At 44.0% G+C, this 21,017-nt stretch overlaps 2 protein-coding genes across 2 annotated transcripts in view; one reads left to right on the top strand and one right to left on the bottom strand.

Moving 5' to 3' along the window:
• Positions 1 to 21,017, bottom strand: part of slc1a5 (solute carrier family 1 member 5) — a 402,415-nt gene that overhangs the window by 158,751 nt on the left and 222,647 nt on the right. The window lies entirely within an intron of this gene.
• Positions 5,925 to 14,878, top strand: gvin1l2 (GTPase, very large interferon inducible 1-like 2; the record flags this gene model as incomplete). The annotated part of the gene is made up of 3 exons (XM_083636751.1): positions 5,925 to 6,087; positions 9,455 to 14,534; positions 14,652 to 14,878. 3 exons carry the CDS (start codon positions 5,925 to 5,927, stop codon positions 14,791 to 14,793), a joined length of 5,385 nt encoding a protein of 1,794 aa, XP_083492877.1. The 3' UTR covers positions 14,794 to 14,878.

Below are 21,017 nucleotides of genomic sequence, written 5' to 3'. Positions count from 1 at the left end.
CTGCTGGGCAGCAAGCCAAGCCTCTGCGCCACCAAGTCCGAGCCCTTAAGACAGGTTTTCTCAGGGCTTTTCACCGTTTCCTCTTGCTGTTGCCATTCAAAACTGACTCGAAACCTAACCTGACGCTGCCAGATGGACGGTATAGCTCCACATACAGTACGTTTCACTAAACCAGTCGATCTGGGAATGCAGTAACCAGACCCGCTGACGGAGGCGGGCACTTTTTCCAAGCTACTTGGCAGGTGATTGGATGACCCATCTGTCTATCACTGCTGGTGGGTGTTAACTACAACCAATCAGATCGCCGAAGGTGCCTGTGCCTGATCTCCGTGGTATTCATTTAGGCTCGTTTGAGATGACTGCCGCCTCGCCTGGAAAGCAGACGAGAGCAGGCGAGCACAGTCAGGCGAGGCGTCAACAAGTCGAACACCCCCGACCATAGACATATATAAGGCTAGATGGCTTAAGGCGGAGTCACCAGCGTCGTTGAAGCGCCGCCATCTTGCTACGGCAGGCTTTCTGGTACGTTCTATGGTAGCTGTTGGAGGGTGCACAGACAAAAATACTCATAACTCGCTGAAATCTTGACGGATTTACAAACGGTTTGGTTTATTACAAGCATATTCCGTTCCCGAGATATGGCAACAACAAAAAAAAACACACACTAAAAACACTATTTTTTTGATGGGCTCCAAATTACACCAAAATTAAACCGAAGCATCTATGCCATGAGAGGGATTCAGGCACAAAGTTTCATGCAGTTTCATCCATTTCCCTAGGAGTTATGATCATCTGATGTGATAATACTAACCCAACAACAGATGCTCATAGCTCCTCGCAAAATGGATGAAACTGCATGAAACTAGGTGCGTGAATTCATCTCATGATGATGATGCTTCAGTTTAAGTTTGGTGTAATTTGGAGCCAAAAATAATAATAAAATGTTAGCGTTTTTTTAACCCATAGATATATATAAAGCTGTGGTGCCATAGCAAGATGGCCACCATGCGACGACGTCGCTCTCCATTGACCGGCAGCGCGGGTAAGCCATCTAGCCTTTATATATGTCTATGCCCCCGACGGCACACTTCCTGCTGCTTTTCTTCTTCTACAGTTTGGTTTAACAGCGGTTTGTAAACAAATTAAAACATGCATTAGCGCCACCCACACTCACTGCTCAAATAACACAGCCCTTCAGATTCCTTATTTTAATTTTAATGTAGGCATTCCAGGTGGTATTTATGTAAAATATGGAGTGACAGCTTGGAATAGATATAAAATTGAAGTTTCTACACTTCACTGTGGGTTTGTGATGCACCTGTGTTGAACCAATGGGCGCTCAGCTTGATGCGTTTCTCGTCATCCTCTGTCATCCGCAGTCGGGCGCAGTTGGTGGGGAGCAACTGCGGCGCCTCGCTCCAAATCTGTGCCCGCCTCGCTCTCGCGAGAGTCACGTGACTCACGCAGTCGGGCAGGACGGAGCAAGTCGGACAACTTTCTAACCATCATGCAATGGGGCAAGCAAGGCGCTGGTCGAATCTGCGCAGAATTTGCTCATCTCAAACGAGCCTATAGATTGAGTCCTCACCGTCGTAAAGTCACCTTCGAAGCATGAAGTTAGATTATAACGAACTAGTTGTGTGGCTTAGCCTTCCCAAATGTTGAGGGTAGTTTTTTAGAATTTAATACTTAGAATTGGGAACGTTACATTCAATTTCATTCAGACTGCCTGTCACTTCCGCGGCGGCAGCCATGTTGACGAGTGAAAAGAACTACAAAGACCATGTACCCACTACTTGCCCAGACGAGCCTGAGCCCGCCTAAGGCTGCTGCTGATTCGTCGGGCCGGCATGGTTCATCTTAACTGCCTGTGCATGACAAGATGGATTACGTCGAGAGAATCTCTTTTGATCTCGCGAGGTTATCCATCTTGCAAGCAAGGTTAGCTCGAACCCACAACCTCAAAAGTGTCTGAGGCCTCAATACTGCTACATTTCAGAGCCTGTACTTTTTTTTACTTTTACTCGAGTAATTACGTTGAATCGGTACTTCTACTTTTACCAGTCTTTTTTACACAATTAACTGTACTTCTCCTTAAGTAAAGAAAGTGTGTACTTTTCCCATCTCTGCCAATATCTGCCAATATCTTGGCAACCAAAAATTGCTTCAACAATTTCTGAGACATAATTGAGCTGCCCATCATATGGAAAGGGGGCAGGGGGCTCCAAGTGTTTGTGCTCAGGGGGCTCGGCATTCTTAAGCGCTCCTTGAGTTGGATGTGAAATGGATGTGATCTGAGAGTGCACATGACGTGATTCAAGACACTAGAGGGCAGCGTGCTGTAAGGAAATACAATCCAGGTTGACAGAAGGGTTTATTGAAGGAACGTTTTGCATGTGTGTTTCTGAAAGGTCCACAATAACGACATTGTCATCGACATTTGTCAGGGACGACAAATCGTCCCTGACAAAAGGGGCGACTATGGATCAGTCTCCGTCCGTACGTTCATCCGTTTGTTTGTTAGTCACACTGTAAAGTTGACTTTGTGGCGCTAGGGGGCGGCATTGACAATGAATTGGACTGACCCAAAGGTGGAAATAAATCACTGGTGGAGGACATGGATGTTTACTATATTTTGCTTGTTGCCTATATTTAATTTTTTCAATATTGAAATGCTCATACTGTTACACTGTACAAATTACAGAGTACACAAACATGCACTCTCACAGTCACACTCATCACAGTACATCAAAATTGTCATACAGATAAATAATCACACAATATTCACAAAGTATTTTACAGAGAGTAAAATGAGCATCTGTTTGAAGTGTATAATATATTTGATTCTACTGTGCCATTCATCAAACATCTCTAAGTGTGTATTATACAGTTTGTGCGTGTTTGTCTGTGTGTGCGTGCATGGGTTTGTGGAGGACACAGAGTCCTTTCTTCCATCAGTCAATCTGTCCATACATCCCACCTGCCTCCTGTTGTCTCTCAGGCTTTCTGCACCAAAACCTCCACCACTCTTTTCCTTTTCTTTCCTTTCATCTCTGCATCACTCTGTCCATTTACTTCTGCTTCTTCTGTTGGAACTTCCTGAAATGGTTCTGAATGGTAGCAGCGGCCTTCTCCACTTCGACAGGACTGAGCGGGGGGACGGCGGGGGCGACACACGTCCCGTTGCTGGCATCGGAGTTTGAGCACGACAGGACACAGGGGATAGCCAGAGAGGTAGAGGCAATAGCCATGGAGACATACTCTGTAGCAACGATTCAGTTCACACACACACACGCACGCACGCACGCACGCACGCACGCACGCACACGCACGCACACACGCACACACACACACACACACACACACACACACACACACACACACACACACACACACACAATATGTATGTTAGCCTCCATTCAAGCTGGCTATTTTTCTGATTAAAGTTTGAATCTGTTTGGTCGGACAATTGTCAAACTTTACTATTAACTTTAATTTTGTAATCAGCACAAGAGAAAAATAGCCTGCCATGAGCTCTTGTAATTTCTTTTTTCAATACTCACTTTTTCTGTGTGTGCTGTTCCTCCTGGAGCCATCAAACTGTAAAAGGACAAAATAGGCAGTTAGAAGACACTGTACACACACACACACACACACACACACACACACACACACACACACACACACACACACACACACACGCACAGGCAATGAACACAGAAATATAGAGGCAGACTGAGACGGAGTGAGAGAGACAGAGAGAAAGAAATAGAGGCACCATGAAGTATATACTGTGCACATGTCAAGTTGCATCAGATAATTTCAGGTATGCTAGTTTGATAATCATCAATGTTTGAATGACATTTGGAACACTGAAACATTCTCCAGATACCGCTGAGCATAGTCCAAATCACACACAGATGAAAAGATAGGATGTCACGTAGGCACCTTTGTCTAATTCTAGGCTTTGTAACTGGACGTAATGTGCCAACCAGTCTACAAAATGATGCTTGCGTGTGCGTTTGTTTGCGTGTCACATGCATGTGTGTGTGTGTGTGTTTGTTTGCCTGTCACATGCATGTGTGTGTGTTTGTTTGCGTGTCACATGCATGTGTGTGCGTTTGTTTGCGTGTCACATGCATGTGTGTGCGTGCACCTCTGCTATGTCCTTTTTTTATCCACAGAGGTCACTACAGAGTAATGACCTCACACACACAAATCCCCTTGACTGGGATTACAGCTGATGCAGGGCAGGGCAGCGAGGGACTGAGGACTGTGCCGGCTTTAGCCTGCTTACCTGTCAGTCTGCTTACCTGTCAGTCTGGCTGCCTGCTTACCTGCCAGTCTGCTTACCTGTCAGTCTGGCTGCCTGCTTACCTGTCAGTCTGGCTGCCTGCTTACCTGTCAGTCTGCTTACCTGTCAGTCTGGCTGCCTGCTTACCTGTCAGTCTGCTTACCTGTCAGTCTGGCTGCCTGCTTACCTGTCAGTCTGCTTACCTGTCAGTCTGGCTGCCTGCTTACCTGTCAGTCTGGCTGTGTTGCATGTGTTCAGCCTGTTTACCTCGCTCACCTGGCTCCACTCCCCCCACCCCCTCTGTCTGCTTGTTTATTCGTCTGCATCATCTGTGTGTGTCTGGCTATAAGCTGAAGCCAGTGAGCTTTGGGATGGAAACAGTGAATTGCACCAGAATCGACACAGAGGTGAACTGCAGCTCTTGTGGTCAGAAAGCCTGGGGAGGGCACCATAAACTGCACTAGCTGTTTTACATGTTTCCATATAGTGAAAGCCTGCAGGATTTCCAAATAACAGATTTTTTTATTGCAATATAGCTCCTTGCTTATGGATCACAATATATTGCTATTGAATCGTAACCCCTGCATCGTGATACATATCGTATTGCCAGATTCTTGCCATTACGCCTATGATTCACTGGGGTCCAAAAAACATTCCTTCACTAGATTTTGTGGCACTGTACTTCTTATTTTTATAATTACTAGTGCAGTTTGAGTGCAGAGGCACCAACGGTCCCCTCTGTCTCTCATCAGATCCTTGCACACGCACGTCCGACTCCCACCCTCTCTCCTCTCCTGATAGGCTGGAGCCGCACGCACGTCCCACCCTCTCTCCTCTCCTGATAGGCTGGAGCCAAACTTAGAACATGTGACCAAGCTTAGATGCGTGCATGCTGAGTCAAGCTTGTCTGCTGAACGATGTGCGTCAACATGCTCTCTCACAGGTGGATGATGACGTATGCCAGGAGTTCCAGAGCCCAGACCAGCTGGGCAAATCTGAATGGAGGTCATTATTACGTCAATCCCTTTACTCAACAACTGCCACAGACGTGCCTTAGAGGCGCTTAACCCCAGGAAGACCCCAGTGGAGCCACACAGTGGCCAACATAGAAGTATCTGGTTGAAGTGGGCAAAAGCACTGCCTTAAAAGTGTGATGTATTGGGACAACTGACCTCATCGAATTTGCTGCTCCTCCTCCGACTGCGTGACACAGAGTGAATGTGCCAAGGCAAAGGCTGGGACACCAAGTAAGGCAGAGGCTCCTGCAGCTGCTGCCGCGCAAAACGCACTCCTATCTGGGAGAGGCAGATATAGGGTCATGAGAGTGTGTGTGTGTGTGTGTGTGTGTGTGTGTGTGTGTGTGTGTGTGTGTGTGTGTGTGTGCGTGTGTGTATGCGCGTGTGTGTGTGTGTGTGTGTGTGTGTACAGAGGACACAGGGGGGCAGAGGGGATAGAGGAGGACACAGGTGGACAGAGGAAGACAGAGGGGGACACAGGGGGATAGAGGAGGACACAAGGGGGCAGAGGAGGACACAAGGGGGCAGAGGACGACACAGGGGACAGAGGAGGACACAAGGGGGCAGAGGAGGACACAAGGGGACAGAGGAGGACACAGGGGACAGAGGAGGACATGGGGCAGAGGAGGACACAGGGGACAGAGGACGACACAAGGGGGCAGAGGACGACACAATGGGGCAAAGGAGGACACAGGGGGACAGAGGATGACAGAGGAGGAGGAGACAAGGGGACAGAGGACGACCCAGGGGGACAGATGAGGACACAGGGGGACATAGGTCAGAGGAGGTCACAGGGGGACAGATCTATAAATATTATTTGGATGGCTATTCTAAAACTGCAACCATTGTTGCAACTGATTTTCATAATACTTTGTAAGTGGATAATACTGTGTAAACATGATCAATTATCATGTGTTAACAGTAAAATAACTATGAATCAAAGTTTGATTAACTATCAATGTACCATTTATTAACGATTGTTATTATAAAGTGTTACTGTACAAATTGTAACTTTTTTTGTAGCACTTCACTTTTCACCATTGAAACACTTGACATCATCCTTGTTCTCTTTGCCTTGTTATCCAGTTCAAATTAAAAGCAAGAACAGATGAAAGTTAGATGGTAAACATCACCCTACTCATTATGTTGATAACTGTCCATAAATTCTACATTGATATTTGACATCGGCAACCTGTTGGATGAGGACAACATGGTGTCAATTGCACAGCAACGAACTGTGGGCCAACATTATAAATTAGAATGCCATATACTGTGTATTGCCTGCAATATCACACTCATGAAGAATATCTTATTTCTAGTGGAAAACTCCATGAGCCAAATATGATATTAGCTCATGATTGGTATTCACACACTTCACACACAAAGTAAAGTAATATAATAATCAATGTAATTTATATTTCTACTGTGAATAATCATTATAATCATCTTACCGACTCGACGACTCTGACCATCATGTACATGGCTGTTAGCATGGTGACTAACATTTTGACCACAACACTCCTTTAGTGTCTGTATTAGTCCTGAATGTTCTTCTCTGGTTTCTATGGCAGATTTCCTCAGGCTGCTGAAGCAAAGGAAAGTCCACCCAGGAACAGATCCAACAATCCAACAGCAATCAGGAATGCAATGGACACTAATGAAAGGCTGCTTCGGGGATGGAAAATTCAACACGCAGGTACACGCAGTGTTGAGTATGCCCATACACGCTTTACCCACACACACACATACGCACACACACACACACACACGTGGACGAGTGCTCACTTCACTCTTCCATGCTCCGACACACGATGGTAAGACCGCTAAAGAGCTTTACAGGACAGAAATAGAGTAATCTTTTCCACTGCACAACACGTATTGCTCAGGTGGGCTTTCACTCCAGCAGCCAATAAGACCATGCAGGCTTTATGCAGAAGTTTAGACCAAGGCCATGATGATACAGCTACAGGCCCAAGTTGAATCAGATAATTCTCATTGGTTATTTGCCTTTCACATACCGGTAATTGTGCTTTCCTGTCCAGTCCTGAGACCTTGCGTGCCAGCATGTTAAACCAACCGGTGTGGATTGAGGAGGAGCTCCCAAACCCGGCTGACATCATCAGTGGATTTATGGTTGTGACAGATACAAATAGATTAGTGCTGATTAGTGCTTGTACTGATGTCCATTTCCTCCAAAGATTAAGCTGTCTGGTGATATCGATTTAAGTGTGAAGAGAATACTACATTGGCCTTAATAGATCAATACCAAATGAAAAATCACACATTAAACTCGACACAATCTTGACAAACTCAACTAGTATCTTTTGTCATTTTGTAATCAACATTTGATTATATTTTATGTCCATACGCTATCCGGCTAATTCTTGGGGTTACCACTATAGCTCTGAGACGGTATTGAATGGAACTTGCCCTAAGATCATGCAAAAAGCTCAAACACCATACATACAGTATGTACTATGTCTGTCTGGCCTGGTGTCAAGGAGGTATGTCACATGGGTATCAAGGTAATGAATTTAAAGGGAAGAAAGGCTGGAACAAGGGAGTGATGAGGGAGAGACATGGCTTTCTAAGGAGTAGGTACAGTAGGTACGCTATGTCAGCTATGTACTTTACTAATCACATAGAATATCTGAGAGATCACACATGACTGTGGGTTTGTGTGCGTCATTGTCTCGAGTCTCACCTGACCCTTGTGAACCACTGAAGTTCAAGTCTGCCATGTGAAGAATTTATATCACTAATGTCATTGGTTACTGTTACCAGCGTGTTGGAATAACAGTGCCACGCCCTGATGTGTGTTGTGAATGTATCAGACTGTGTGTGTGTGTGTGTGTGTGTGTGTGTGTGTGTGTGTGTGTGTGTGTGTGTGTGTGTGTGTGTGTGTGTGTACGTACGTACGTACGTACGTACGTACAAATGACGTTCATTTCGTACTTGAGGGATTAGAGGAATGTCTCTTATCAATGAAAACACAGGTATAAGAGTTCCTGCAGAGAGACAGAAAGGCACAGCTGGTTACAATGTCACGGATACACATTTTCTTTTAGCAAGAACTTGGGGACAAATAGGTAAGTACCATTATGATTTTAAGTACCATTATGATTTTAGCAAAAATACAACAAAGGAACACTGCAGGTTCGATCACAAAGTCATTCCGATATCTATATTAATATCCGACGCATTTGTTTTATTTGAGAAATTATACATGAATCAGGATACAAATTGCACGAGTAATATTGTTTATTGAACGTGTGATCATTAGTACACCTCAGTGCTGTCAAATTCTTAATTCCTTAGTGGAACTATTAGCACCCTAGCTGTAATTTTATTTGACTGAATAAGACTTAGTTTTTGCATTAATATAATCGCAATTCTATGAAAAGATGGAAAGAGGACAATACCAGTGCATTAATACCAGTATTGTTTATTTTATTAATTTCAATCCCAGGTTTCAAGGCACCCCAGACTGATTGGTCATGTTTAGCACCAAGTGTGGTTGACTGGAGAAGACAACGACAAGTGAAAGGGACAAGAGAAAGTCTCGGCTGGTTTCACCATCATGTCAGTCAAGTTTCCCAAGAGGCTGAGCAGCAAGAGGAAAAGTATGTTTTTTGTTTGTTTTGTTTTGTTTGTTTGTTTGACAACAGTTTGGTTTGTTTGTTTAGAGAAATGTATGTTGGTTTGTTGCGTAAATTGATTTTGTCATATATATGATCAATAATTTGGTGGATATTTCAGAATGATACATTTCAACTATGGCTACACAAAGAAATGTAGTCATGTAGTCTGCAATGATAAACTTTTTACTGGAAAAATAAGAGACAGAGGTTGATTTGGTAACCCAACTCATTCATATAATTATAGGAAATAAGAGGATGAAATTATTTGTGGTACCAAATTATATAATTATATAATAATTGTATAATTAGTGCATAATGTAAATGGTTCTTTCCAGGAAACAACATTGATGATAACAGTGATAGAACTGAGTTTTCTCTGTGTAAAAGATAAACAAAATTAGGTGTACTACCATGCAAGTACACAACTTCTAATTGCATTGGTCAAGATACAACACATTGCAACACTCTCAAACGTATCCAAATTTGTGTGCTTTTTGACTTAGAACCTCCAATGGATAATGCCCAGGCAGAAGTTCTGTTCAAGCTGGGCCTGGAGGCCTTCTGGACTACTCCACTGGATCCAGCCTCTATGTTGGACATCAGCACCTGGACTCTGGAGAATGAACCCCCTCTGGTGCCCAAGTACCTACCACGTGCTTTCCTCCAACGCCTTTGGCTGCTTAATCCTGAAGCCCGGAGTCCATGCTGCAAACAACCACCTAATGGCCTAGACAATGCCAATACCCAAGAGGAGATGGTCTGTGCGATCAACCCCCTCGATCTGGTTACAGCTGTCTATATGTCGGCCAACAGCTTCCTTCAGCAGGAGATTGCAGTGCGCATGGTGCAATGCCAGTTTGCTGTGCCCCTGGTCCTTCCACCCATACATCAACAACAGCCTAGCTGCTTCCTCCTTTGGCCTTTGAGAGATGTTGTGAGCCAATGGAGGACTCAATCCCCTGCTAAAACTAGAAGGGTCCTAGAAGGGGACCTGGCCAGCATGGAGATGCCAATGGTTTCCTGTGTGAAGCTTGGTCACTGTGGTGTCTCCAAGTCACGGGTGCTAAACCGCCTTCTAGGTGGACTCACATCCTACAGTGAAAGCTTCCTCCACCGGGGGATGGATGGAGGGCAGGTGCCCCGGAGACTCTCCAATGGTCTGGTAGAGCTGGGATGGTATCTACCCACTGGAGACCCTGACAAAGATATTTTCCCTGTGCCTGTGGTAATATCTAACCTACGCGGTGATGCTGCTCTACATGAGAAATGCCTCCACCTTCTGTGTCGAGTATCATCAGTTGTGGTCGTGTTCTGTGGGAATCTTAGAGATAAAGAGAAATGCCTTCTTGCTTCCTGGAAAAGCATGGCAAGCAAGTTCATGCTGATTGACCTCTCAGATGACGTGGAAGAGGAAAAGGAGAACAGAGTGGTGGGGTTTGTTTCTCAGAACCTGCAAGAGGAAGTGGGACTGCCCAAAGGCTCCGTGCTATCAGGTGGAGGTGTCAGTGAGGAGGACCTGGCTGACTGGCTGCATGAAGCCCTTAATGATCTGTTACCAGATAAACTGAAACTTGTTACACTTGAAGCAGCAGCAAGAACAGCAGCGGAGCTAGGCATAACCGTCGATGAAGGGGCAGTGTGTCAAAAGGCAATGGCAACAGCGGAGGAAGTGTTGAAAGGCTTAGATGAGGGATCTGCCCAGTTCAGGGAGAAACAGCTACCATTGCAGGGGGCTTTGTGGAGCAAACTGGCAGAGATGGAGAAAGAGGAGAGTAAACAGAGGAAAGCAGGGCAGGAGATCAACCTCCAGCTACAAAAAGAAAAGAAAAATATCCTGTTCAAACTGAGCAGCTACAGAATGACCACAGCCATGAAGGTTTTTACAGATGCCCTCTACACAACAGATAAAATGGAGAGAACTTATTTCCTTAGCTGGATGAAGCTGAGGCTCCGGGCCATGCAAATGAGACAACAACACAACCCCCAAGACCCAGCCACAAGCCGGCATGAGACATTAGATGAACTTAGTAACAACCTCAGAAAGCTGGTGACAAATGTCGATGAGCCCACAAATGGAAGCGATGATGATATCGAGGATGATGGTAGTTTCTGCACAATTTCAACAGTGGAAGAGCCACTAAATAGTGGCCTGCAACTCTCTGAGCAACAATTTGAGATAGGGCAAGAAGCCTTGGAACATATTGTTCAACAGTCAGAACAGAACATGGAACCACATTCGCCAGAGAAACAACTTGAGGCCATGATCATACAGCTGGACATGCAACCAGCTAATAGAGAGCAAAGGGAACATGATGTCATCGTAGAACCTCAGATGGATTTGAGGTCTAGTGAAAAAGAGAATCTGGGGCTAGAAGTTGCTGAAAACCAGGACTCTTTTAAAGAACAAATTTCAGATCCACAAATCTCTGAGGACTCGGAGTCCAGTGAAAATGCAACTTCTGCTCCAAGCTGCTCAGGAAAATGGCCTGAGGAACCAAAGGTGAAAGCAGTTGAGTCTGATATAAATGCCTCTGCAAAAACATATATGGGCATGGATCGATCTTCTGAAAATCAAGCAGCCTTAGGTTCATTTGTAGATCAGCATTTTGAACCTGACCCTTCCTCTTTGGGCCTTGAACACTTTCTGCGTGAGATGGGACTCGTTTTTGAGCTGACACACAACAGCCCAGGCAGTGGAAGCCACAATGTGCTGCGTCTCCCCAGCGTAGCTGCAGACTTGCTTCTCTATGGAATTCCACTTGAGCTAATGGATGGAGATGCCTCTAACATTCCCAGCTGCTGGCTGGGCTGTGTCCTGGCAGAGTTCAAACGCCGCCTGCCTAAAGAACGGGTCAGGACCCGCGTTTTGACAAACCTTGGAGTCCATCATGCAAGGAATGCTGAGGTGCTCTCTGCATTATTTGGGGTGAAATTCCCTGGAGGAAGGAGAAGGTCCACCAGAGGGGTTTACATGCTGGCTCTATGTCTCCCCAATGACCTCAGAACGGATATGGAGTGTGACTTTCTGTTGTTAATTGATGTAGAAGGTCTCTGCTCACCATCACTGGACAAAACAAGAAACACCCTGGTCAATGACAATGAGATGGCCACTGTTGCAACAGGATTGAGTGATGTTTTGATCCAGAACATAGCTTCATATGGGGACACTGAATTTGAAACTGACCTCACTGTGATAGTTAATGCTCTCCTGCGCACCAAGGTATGTGGTTACATGCCGATTTGCCAACTCCTAACCCAAGATGAAAGATTAAACAGCAAGTTACAAGCCTTGCAGTTAGGACGTGTAGCTGAGATCCTTCAGACAGAGAATGGGAACAGAGAGAGTAAAAATACTGACTACCGTCTCACAAAAGCCACAAGCACTGTCCCCTGTGTCATAGCACCATGGCACAATGTCTCCCTCTCAGAACCAGTTGATAAGGAGTACAGTGCGGCAGTGATAAAGCTAAAGCAAAACCTTTTTGGGGCATTGAATAAGTGTGCAGCCAGGTGTGAAGCCTCAGGGCTGCCTGAATTTATGGCTCGTTTGTGTGCTGTTTGGGAAGCAGTAAAAGCAGAATCATTCTCCATTGGTCTTCAGAATACTGAAGTGGCTCTGGCATTCTCTATGCTGTGCACAGATCTTTCCCAGTGGGAGAACAATTTCCTGGAACACATGGAATGTTGGTTTATGGAGGTAACAAAGAGAATAATCTCCACCCAGGTGCAAGATACTGTGATCAAAGGTGACCTTCTGAGTGTGTTGAAGGATGAAGCCAGAGAAGAGGTCAAAACAGAAGTGAATAAACTCAGGTCAAAAATAGAGGCCCATTTGATCAAAGATACCCTCCACAAAATATATATTGAAACTTACAAACCAAATCTAATGGACAATATGGATGAACTCCAGAAGCAGGTAACTGAAGAGGTAATAGAAAGGTTAGAGTCAGTCAAAGAGAATCATTATTCTTCCACACAACTCAGAAACTTTCAGACCTTATTGGAAAAGGAACAGGAGTCCAAGCTACACACACTGCTAGAGAGCAGCAAGTCGACCCACATTCTCCTTAAAGACATACAACTGGAAGAGGAGTTTGAAGGTGTGTGGAGTAATGTAGTGTCCAACTTTGACTTCAGACCTTCGGAGAAAGATGATATTACTGCAAGGGTGACAGAAATCCTGAGAGAGAATGTCAACAGCCGTGGGCTGGGGAAACACATGAAGAAGCTTGAAGACATTGGCCACGCAGGGACAACTGACTTTAAGGTTTATGATGAGCACTTTGGATACCGCAGCAGACTAAAGCACATTGAAGACAACAACAGACAACAGAGGTTAGAAGCTCACCGTGTAGCATGCAACATCATAGAGGACTACAATACGTTTGCAGCAGATAAATCAAGTTTACGCTCAGATTTCTCTGAAAGCTACATTACAGAGCTGGTAGAAAATGTTGAGAAAGCTTTGAGCGCTCAGCCTCTGGGAATCAGATCAGCCTTCGAAGTGGATCTGAAAGTTTATCTCTGTAGCGTTGCATGCCAGGACTTCCAAAAGCTCCATGACCTCTATGCTAAGGACAGAGAGCTGTTGACAATTATCAATGGTACCAAGAAGAGGTACTTGGCAGAGTTTATCTACCATTTCAGGAAGAGAGACCAGTGCCAGAGGGTGGCCCAAGCTTTCACCTCCATGGTCTTGAAACCTACAGCATTGGACTACATCTACAGGCCACTAGGGCGGCATATCATGGAAGATATGGTGGGCCAAGGCGATGCCCAGCAGTACCTGTCCCCCCGGGCCTTCAACCAAAGCCTGCTGGAAGAGCTGATGGAGGAAGACAGTTTTGAGAGCTTCCTAGAATACTTGCTTTCCTATGACAGGTTCAGACTCAAGAAAATCCAGGAGAAGGTGGTGGCTCATCTCTCCGAGTCAGCCATCTTGAATGAGTGGAGGCAGCAGCGGCTTGGAGACATTGTGGGAAAGATGGCTGCCGCAATCAGCCAAACAGCAGAGGGTGTAAGTGGAGTGCTGAGCAATACGAAGCTGCTGCTGGAGAAAGTGTGCCTCTCCCTGGAGAAAGATGGAGATGTGGATGTCTCCAAGGCTTCTCTGGATGGGCCTCTCTTCAGTATCACCACAGAGTGGGATCGCTTTGTAACTTGTTTGTTGGAGGCACTGGCTGAGATTAGGTTGTCTCTAGCCCAGGAATTCTCGCAAAATGTGGACATCACCCAACTTCTCCAAGCCCTTCCAATTAAGCCCCAGGATTGCCTCTTGAATAGAGTAAGAGGTTGTGAGAAGCAGTGTCCTTTCTGCAGCGCCCCCTGTGAGGTGGGGATGACAGAGCATGAGGTGCACAAGACCCTGCTCCACCGGCCAAAAGACATGCTGTTCTATACCTGTGATGACTGCTGTTCTCTGACCCATATCAGCTGCCCTGCAAACATGGCCCAGGACAGCCCGTTCCTGAACGACGGCACAGAGGGTATGCCTCTGGCCTACAGGGACTGCCATTCCCTTTATCCAGACTGGAGCATCTCCCCTGACGAACCAGGCAGCCAGACAGCCAGTACTTACTGGAGGTAGAGTCAATCATAGCACCATAAAGTCAAACTAAAGTAAAATGACTTCAAAGTATGTAATGTCATGTCTCTGTATGAGTATGATTATGAATGAGTTTAATATTCTTTGATTCACAGGTATGTACTGGTGAGGTTCAATGGGAGTTTTGCACAGAAATATGAGCGGGAGCCAGTCCAGCTGCCTGAGGAGTGGGAGCAGATCACCCGAGAGGAGGCCTTGGACAGTCTGAAGGAGGCCTTCCACACTGGACTGTGCTGAATCTGATATATGGACTGCTCTTTGATATGCTGTCTTTATGTTACATTTGCGAAGTATGCCATTTTACTGGCCAAGTACAAATCTTATCTAGACAGGCCATCATACCAATGATGATATCATATATATATATATATATATATATATATATATATATATATATATATATATATATATATATATATATACCAAGGACCCCTTGGTTGATCCTTGGTTGATAGAGAAACAGAGCAGGGACCAAGACTGAATTTTATGGGAGTAGGCTACTGGCTATGTATTCAAAGTTGATGCAGTGACAGTGATTTACAGAACAAGAATTTTACAAAACAGTGAGTAAATTCATTACATATTTTGTGAGACTCAATTGGTGTGAATATTCAGCACCGTCATTCATGTGAGTTTGAAAAAATAAAAAAAATATATGTTATTGAAAGCGCTCATGGAAAAAAGGTGTACAATGTGCTTTGCAATTGTAGGCTATAGCTGAAGTGTGTTGGGTGTGTGTACTGTAGTATATATATTACCAGGAAGGATATACTTCACATTCAATTATATTAGTTGATTTAAACAACAAATACACCAGAAAAATTGCTAGAATATCTACTAGACAATTTTTGTTTGTTTGTTTGTTTTTTCCAATAGCTATCAGATGAAAACTAGCGTTCATGAGTTAATTTTGGCATATTTATTTTAATGAGCATTATCCCTGTTAAATAAACAAACTAAAACTTAACTATCAGTTTCACATTTTGTTCCTAAAGGATATAGTAGGGGCCCTTAATTTCCGTGTCAAATGAGCCACAAAATGCAATGAGTGAACATGAATTATCGGTAGCTGCTAGCTGCATGTTGGCTATAGCTTGAAGCCCAGTTGATAGCCTAAATGAGCACAGCCTGTCAGGCAGCAAAGCCATACAGAGAACAGTCTGCTACTTTGACTGCTTTAAAGTATCAGATAAATATCAATAGTACAGTATAGCAATTTAACAGTTTGTCATAGCAATTGAAGTTACTAACCCATACACTGTAACTAAACACTGAACAAATCACTCACACTTGTACCATGCCTTTTGACCAAAAGGTGGCACTGCCTACCTGCCTGAATGATTCAATCCAAATACAGCAAAGACACCAAACAGCACAGGACATCTTTTGTAGGATGTGTTTGTGTACACTGCACGGCCTCTATGACAGGGAAAGTGAACAGATTTGTAACGAAAGGGAACACAATCCCAATTCTTATTCAAACAAATCACAATCGTCTCCACCTAGTAGTTGCAAAAACCATGACCCCTAGATACAGTGTAACAGTGTCAAGGCCAAACAGATTGATTGATTTGGATAGGATCCCTATTAGATGCTGCTGCGCAAACAGCTGCTGTTCTTCCTGGGGTCTACACATGAATATAAAAAAGGGGGGAAAGATGGTGAACTACATTCAATCATGGCTCTCCTCCATTATTATCCCACGGCGCCGTTTTGTCACGTGCGTTTGGCGATGGATGTTGTCACGCATGGTACCCTTGTGCGTCATGTCTGCATCAACGGTACCCTTTCGCGCTGGCTTTGGATGGACACGGCTGCACCTGCACCAGCGTTGGAAAGGCCAGCCGTCCTTCCCCTGGAGGCTTTGCCACGGAGCTGGCCGTGGCCGTGCAGCTTCCTTCCCTAACCTTGACCCATATCCAAACCCTAACCCCAAACCAAGTGACTACCAGTGCCTAACCGGCGTCACTGACCTTTGCCTAACCCCAACCCCAGTGTGTATAAGGGTGCCTTATACACGTATGTATGTGCGTTCATTCGTTCAAATACCCAGTATGCATGCAACCCTAATTTATTTCTTTCCCCCTGTATTTTATTGATTTATTTTGTTGGTTTACCCACTGGTGCACCTGTTTGCTTTCTTTTCTTTTCCTTCTCTTTTATTATATATTTTTTTCTTTTTTCTTTTCTGTATATATTTTTTAACTTTTATATTGTTTTAAATATATTGTCTTGATTGTTTGTTTTTCTTTCATTATTAGTCTTTAATTTGTTTAGATTTTCTTTTAAATAAGGTGAGACTCTATAAGCCCCTCCGGGTTTCTTTCCCTCACCTGCACAATTTTCTTTGTATTAAGATACTTGTACTATGTTGTTATTCATTTTTCTTTGTGCAAATAAACAAAAAACAATAGTGGTACATGACAAAGTGGCGGAAATCGATGCCATGGCAGTGAGAAAGTGTTGCATTATATATATGCAACACTATATACAACACTATATACTGTATGTGCACAGGTGGGAGCCGAGCACCAAAGTCTTCACCTAGACTACATACCAAGATTGTCTCAGGTAAAAGTCTTTTCAGGTCTTTATGTGGTTTGGCAACACATTCTTGCATTTTCTACAGACCAAAATGTGCCACGAAAATAAAAGCTAGCCAACAGATGGTGCCCCAATAAGCTGGATTACCTTGCTGATATATTTGGCCATTTCAAAGAGTACACAAAGACGCAGGGCATCTCTGACAAGATTGGTAGGTTCAAAGCTGGCTTTTCTGTGAAAGGCGGCTCCATGGCAATGTTCCCTCTAACATCAGCTGTGCATCAGACAAGACAGCTGTGCACGCACACCTGCAAGCCAGATTTAGTCAGGGGTTCATTGTCATTTTGATGACAATCTTGCCAATCTTGTCGATGCCCTGATGAAGACTGTTTGAAGTGCAGTGTGGTAGCCCTTACAATAAAGGCTTTTTAACTTTTTCTGCAAAGACAAGTGTGCCTTGGATTAAATTTTTCTTTCTTTTTTCTTCTTTTTTTGGGGTGGGGGGGGGTCAGCCATGGCAACCACTATATGAGGGGTCAGTGTTGGTAAACAAACTGCTTACTGGGGGTAACTTTATAATGGAACCCTATGGAGCCAGCCTCGAGTGTCTCACACTAGCCGGCTGTGCGGTTTACTATAATTCACTTCATTTTAAAGACTGCGACAGTTCACACAACTTTAACACGACATTCATATATTATACATCAGAGCTCTTGTACTTCTGCTCTGACTCAAAATGTCAAAATATAAACAATGCGATGTATAGTTTTTGAGATGAGAGATGTTTTATCATTTGTTTGGTACAACCCATACTAGTTAACTGCTGCAGGGTTCCCAATTTCCGGGGGGTTGTGATGCGATGCTGATTTGTGCTATAGGTGAGCTGTATCCCCATCTCTGTCTAGGTTTGGAGTTTTTAGAGCCCCACACAAAAAGTTGGGAGACCACTTCAGACCTTACTTTCAGCTATTTTATTTGAGGGAAAAAAGCCCAAATTTGGGGGTATTAACACTTTAGCATACATGAATTATAATAATCCATGCATGACTCAGAGCATGAAAAAAACATGAATTAATTCCTTTCCATTGAATGGAGGATTCATAGACCGGGTGCCTCAACACTCCACAAACATTTGGAGAAACCTAAGCCCACACTATACTGTTGCTCACAGATTTTTCCTCTCTGCCTCTAACAAAATACAACCTGAAAGACTGATTCTGATTTTAACTTCTCACATCAACTTGTCATATGATATATCTTTTTTACTAACGGACAGCAGGTAAATGGCCTAAATGGTAAATGGCCTGCATTTATATAGCGCTTTTATCCAAAGCGCTTTACAATCAGTAGGTACATTCACCCATTCATACACCGATGGTGGCAAGCTGACATGCAGGGTGCTGGCACACCATCAGGAGCAATTTGGGGTTCAGTATCTTGCCCAAGGACACTTCGACATGCAGACTGGAGGAGCCGGGAATCGAACCACCGACCTCTTTCATCCAAAGCGATTAGTGATGACCCGCTCTACCTCCTGACCGCAGGTCATTGTGAATGCCCATCTCGGACACTATTCTTACAGTACATGCACTGGTTCACCCCAATGATTTGATCACCTCTACTCTTATGTGCACTGACGGCGCAGAAGCCGTATAGAAGGCAGCTACTTAAGTTTTCTGATAAGACACTGTTGTCTCTCCTTTAAAGTCGCGAGACCATATGGTTCGGCTTGCCCTGCTTTTGTAAAAATGGTGCATTGACGTTCAAAACATGTGGCTGCACATGCCAAAAATCTAATTTATTGATTCATGCCTTAATTGGTAGACAAAGTTGATTTTTTTGAAAAATGTAATAAAATAAAAATAAATACAAATCTGACAGATTTGAAATTTTTTAATTGATTAGTGCTTAGCTCAGTATACTTTAAGTGCTGGGAGACTAAATTATTACAATCCCACTGGAAATAAAATAAATATTATAAAATTCTACTGTGGACATTGATGGGTTAAGGATAGAAACAGTCAGAATCATTATGGTTATTGATTATTGGAACTCAGCAGATAGACTAGTAAATCCCAATGACTTGACAAAATGGCAACATGAGTTTAGCCAAAATCGGGCGTATTTATTTTCCTAACAAACAGTATCAATACCACAGCGGTGACATTTCAGTGCAGCGTGTCACAGTCTCTGCACTCACACTCTGTGACATGCTCGTAGTTGTAGGACACCACGTAGGTGTAGGGTAAGGCCGAGTCATCTTCCACACACTGCAGGCCCAGTGATCGCTTGTCCGAGCTCTTTATCTTACAGCATCTGCACCTCTCTTCCACCTGCAGGACACCATTAACCAGATCCCACCTGGCAGGCATGGACAGAGACAGAGGTGAGGAGGGCAGATTGGAAACCGGTGGAGGAAGGAAGAAAGGGCAGAGGGAAAGGGAGGGGGAGGGGGAGAAAGTTAAGCCGTGTGCTGGACAAAAACATTACTTTATTGGAGATTCAATAAAAGGTTTGACATTTTGAAATGATCCTTCACTCTTATAGATTAATGACTTGGATCATTAGCCTTCATGATATAAATCTACAATGTGTTCTATATAGAACAAACAAATTACATAATACAGTAATTCAAAAATATGGAATGGAAATCCATTTTTGTATTTTTGTTGATTATTTTATAATGAAAAAAGGAAATAAAGAGACACCGGATGGGTTAAATGAGAACATTTTGCATTTAATAAAGACAGAAGAGCCGGCATGAAGAACGCAAATAATGTCTTCTGTCTGTGTCTCTGCTTTTTGCCATTAAAAACAGGAGCAATTATCCCCCCACCATGTCTGTGTGCTCCTTCTCACCTGGACTCAGATTCACAGTGGCCCTGACACAAGGGCTGCTGCAGGGGGGCGGTACAGTTGCGTAGAACCCGACTTGGGAAATGGGGAAATTGTAGGGTGATGTTGGTACTGGTCACTCTGGGAGCACAGCCATGGTTACCTGAGGGTGGAAGAGAGACGTTAGCGGCAGCAAGCGTCCAACGAGTGTGAGAGGCTGTCCCATAACTGAAAAGTCACATCTTTGACCCTCTCAATAGCCAATGAGTGTCCATCAACAGCCATGTGTGTGCTGACTGTGTGAGAGGCTGAGCTACTACTTGTTCACTCAATGTCACTCTGGATGAGAGCCAGAGGTGTGACCAAGTCAGTCTCAGGTCTTGAGGCACAAGTCTCAAGTCCATGTCATTGAGTCTGAAGTGTAAATGTACATGTCAAGTCATGACCAAGTCAAGTCAGAGCAAATCAAGAGTGCAGTATCAATTTAATATCTTAACAAAAACTAAATATCTAGGATTTTTCAAGGCAATGTGACAAAACCGGGTAAGCGCATCACAAGTTTGATTTCTATGAGTTTCATCTTCAATTAGTCACGCCCTACAAATCCATTAAACAACAAATTCAGATCAATTAAATTCAGTCTGGTGGAACAAAACAACAAATCTCATCACTTTCGATCCAAGACGTTTTACACAAACATAAGATCTTTTGTGGAGACTTTAGAAACCTTTTCAAGTCATCAAAGTACAAGTCAAAGTCAAGTCACCAGAACCCAAGTCAAGTCTCAAGCAATTCAAAATGTGACTCAAAGTAATGTGACTTGAGCCTCGCCTCTAGTGTCAGCTAAACAGCTGAGATTCCATCAGTGCTATAATTGCCCTCTAATTTCATCCTCTCATTTTGAAAAGCTAGTATACCTTAAAGCGAACATAAACCCATCCGAGCATCTTATTTCATCCTGTGTCAATGGTATTTCAATGGAAAATGACTACAGTTGTTGATTAATTCTGACTTAACTTACATGAAAAGCAGCAGTGTTGGTCATCCCAGATCCTAGCCTCCTGGAAAACAAAGCACAACGG

This window comes from Poromitra crassiceps (genome assembly GCF_964638095.1).
Source record: "Poromitra crassiceps genome assembly, chromosome: 5".
Classification (NCBI taxonomy): Eukaryota; Metazoa; Chordata; class Actinopteri; order Beryciformes; family Melamphaidae; genus Poromitra; species Poromitra crassiceps.
Note: the sequence above shows the minus strand (reverse complement) of the source record. Positions and strands in the feature narration are given on the sequence as shown.